We start from the raw sequence: 3,425 nt of genomic DNA on the forward strand, positions 1-3,425 counted from the left end.
ATCCCAGCACTTTGGGAGGCCGAGACGGGCGGATCACGAGGTCAGGAGATCGAGACCATCCTGGCTAACACGGTGAAACCCCGTCTCTACTAAAAAATACAAAAAAAACTAGCCGGGCGAGGTGGTGGGCGCCTGTAGTCCCAGCTGCTCCGGAGGCTGAGGCAGGAGAATAGCGTGAACCCGGGAGGCGGAGCTTGCAGTGAGCTGAGATCTGGCCACTGCACTCCAGCCTGGGCAACAGAGCGAGACTCTGTCTCAAAAAAAAAAAAAAAAAAGAACCTGGGAAGCGGGGGTTGCGGTGAGCCGAGACTGCACCACTGCACTCCCCAGCCTGGGCAACATGAGCGAAACTCCGTCTCAAAACAAACAAACAAACCGAGGACTGAGGATTGAATACTAGAGTTAGCAACAAGAAGTCGCTGGGAACCTGACAAGGGGCAGTTCTGGGATCGAAATTCTGACTTGAGTGGTTTCAAGAGACTCAGAAAACAGCATGAAACCACGGGTCTCTAACTTGTTCTTAAATCACGGCGGCAGCGGGAGGGGAACACGGGGCATGGGTGGATTTTTTTGTTTTATTTTATTATTTTTGAGACAGAGTCTTGCTCTGTCGCCCAGGCTGGAGTGCAGTGACATGATCTCGGCTCACGGCAATCTCCGCCTCCCAGGTTCAAGCGATTCTCCTGCTTCGGCCTCCCAAGTAGCTGGGATTACAGGCGCCTGCCACCACGCCCCGCTAATTTTTGTGTTTTGGGTAGAGACGGGGTTTCACCATGTTGGCCAGGCTGGTCTTGAACTCCTGACCTCAGGTGATCCGCCCGCCTCAGCCTCCCAAAGTGCTGGGATTACAGGTGAGCCACCGCGCCCGGCCTGGTTTGCTTTAAATAGGAAGGCTCTGCAGCACGTGTGCAGACTGATAGGCATGAACCAGAACACAGCGAGACGCGAAGTACGGAAGAGGGAAAGACTACAGGGGCAAAGCTCGCGAGCAGACGGGGGACGGTCCGGGCAGAACTAGAGTAAAGGAAGACCGGGCTGCGCTCAAGCCCGCAGCTGACGTCTTCGGAGCCGCGGCCCCCCGGGAGAGCGCGGCGGCCAGAGGGTCATTACCCTGACTGGAGAGGGAGGCAGCTTCCGGGAGGAAGTGACCTTTGGGCTGGGCTCTGGGGACCAGCTGAGAGGGAAGGCAGGCGGAGAGCAGGGCGGGACAGGCGGTTTACTGAGGCAGAGCGGAGCGCAGCTTCCGACTGCGGCTCAACTTACATTTTGTCCTTCTGGTGCTGTCGCTTCCCCATGGCGGCGCGGCGGCGGCGACTACCGAGCACGAAAAAGCAACCGCTGACCACTCAGACCATGGAGCCACGGCCGAGTTCCGTGACCACTTCCGGGTTCCGTGGCTCGCCCCGGAAACAGGCGCTTGGCGTGCTGGGAATTGTGGTTCGCTAGTGCCAGGTGCGCATGCTCGGAAGGATCGCCTATCCAGTATGGGGTCGTAGCTAGGCGTGTTGTGTCTGGCTGGCGCCTTCTCGGGGCAGAGCTCCCTCAGCCTCGAAGCCCCATCTTCTCGAAGGGTCTCTGTCTTTCGACCGCCTCGTCTACCCCCTCAGCCACGGCTCAGGGCCATTACCATACTGGGTTCTCAGGTCTTATTTTATTTTCGAGACAGGATCTCGCTCTGTCGCCCAGGTTGGAGTGCAGTGGCGCAATCACAGCTCACTACAGCGTCGACCTCCCAGGCTAAAGCAGTTCTCCCACCTCAGCCTCCCGAGTAGCTACAGGCACGCGCCACCACACCCGGCTAATGTGTTAATTTTTTGTAGAGACAAGCTCTTACTATTTTGCCCAGGCTGGTCTGGAGCTCTTGAGCTCAAGCAGTCCTCCCGCCTTGGCCTCCCAAAGTGCTAGGATTACAGGCCTGAGCCTCCGCGCCCGGCCAGCACTCAGGTCTTTTTCAGTGTCCTCCTAGAGCTTCAAGTCTCATGAGCCTCCACCCCATCCATTCCCGCCTCCGTGGCCGACTCCTTCAAAGCCATATACCACCCTCATTCTACTCGCTCACTTCTCATTCTCTCTGCATATTCCGTCCGCACCGCCTCCAGGCCCCTTGGAGGCCCAGCAGCAGGTGGCCATCAAGCCTAGAAGTCCAAAACCCTGCCTGATCCCTTCCTTCTCTTCTGCCAGACTCTTGCCTTGGGTCAGAACAGTACCTTGGGCCCCTAACTACACTCAGGCCCGGGGTAATCTTGCCTAGGCTCCTAATTTTAAACGCCACTTATATCCCATGACTCCCAGTACTAAGTCACCAGCACTCCAGGTTCCTGATCTCCACTTGGGTAGCCGGTGATCTCAAATTTAACATGTCTGGACGGGCGTGGTGGCTCACACCTGTAATCACGGCACTTTGAGAGGCTGAGGCAAGCGGATCACTTGAGGTCAGGAGTTCAAGACTAGCCTGGCCAACATGGCGAAACCCTAATACAAAAATTAGCCGCGTGTGGTGGCGGGTGCCTTGTAGTTCCAGCTACTCAGGAGGCTGAGGCAGTGGGAATTACTTGAACCCAGGAGGCAGAGGTTGCAGTGAGCCAAGATTGTGCCATTGTACTCCAGCCTGGGGTGACACAGCAAGACTCTGTCTCAAAAAAAAAAAAAAAAAAACCAAAAAAACTGGAAACATGTCTATGAGAGCACAGCTAAACGACCCCTGGTACAGCCATGCAGTGGACTATTTTGCAACTGCTTAAAGGAATGAAGTAGATATCCCAAGAAGTAAAGACATCCCAGTGGTTTATTTATGGAAAAAAGCAAGTTGCTGAGAAGAAAGTGCAATGTGACTTACTCGGGTTAAAATTTTAATGTGTGTGTGTGTGTGTGTGTGTGTGTGTGCAGAGACAAAACATTTGGAAGGGTACATATGAAACTCATAGCAGCAGTGGACTCGTATTTTATGTATTCACTTTTGTATTGTGAACTTTTTTCCATGGAACATGGTCTGCATTTGTAGGAGTTTAAAAACCAATTAAGGCCGGACGCAATGGCTCATGCCTGTAATTCCAGCACTTTGGGAGGCTGAGGCAGGTGGATCATCTGAGGACAGGAGTTGAAGACCAGTCTGGCCAACATGGTGAAACCCCATCTCTACTAAAAATACAAAAATTAGCTGGGCATGGTGGCATGTGCCTGTGATCCCAGCTCCTTAGGAGGCTGAGGCATGGTAATCGCTTGAACCCAGGAGGCAGAGGTTGCAGTGAACCGAGATCGCGCCACTATACTCCAGCCTAGGCAACAGAGCAAAACTCTGTCTCTAAATAAGTGAGCAAACAAATAAATACAAACCAATTAAAAATAACCCATTTGTGGTGATGCACCATGATGACTCAGTCAGAAAACACAATGCACCAATAACCTAAAAATTAACCCCATTGGAG

The 3,425-nt window shown here is 53.5% G+C and overlaps 1 protein-coding gene across 10 annotated transcripts in view; it reads right to left on the reverse strand.

The window, feature by feature from the left end:
* The window catches only part of PPIL2 (peptidylprolyl isomerase like 2), a 37,224-nt gene extending 35,813 nt beyond the window's left edge, over nucleotides 1-1,411 (reverse strand). For 9 of the 10 annotated variants that reach the window (XM_017882555.1, XM_017882549.1, XM_017882551.1 and 6 more), the window contains exon 1: nucleotides 1,264-1,411. In XM_017882555.1, the coding sequence (XP_017738044.1) occupies nucleotides 1,264-1,295 (32 nt within the window). In that variant the 5' untranslated portion in view covers nucleotides 1,296-1,411. The remainder of the gene's footprint in view (nucleotides 1-1,263) is intronic. The other variant, XM_017882547.1, reaches the window with a different exon arrangement.
* Between the last annotated feature and the right edge of the window lie 2,014 nt (nucleotides 1,412-3,425).

Source organism: Rhinopithecus bieti, unplaced genomic scaffold, assembly GCF_001698545.2.
Source record: "Rhinopithecus bieti isolate Rb0 unplaced genomic scaffold, ASM169854v2 scaffold_13317, whole genome shotgun sequence".
Taxonomy (NCBI): domain Eukaryota; kingdom Metazoa; phylum Chordata; class Mammalia; order Primates; family Cercopithecidae; genus Rhinopithecus; species Rhinopithecus bieti.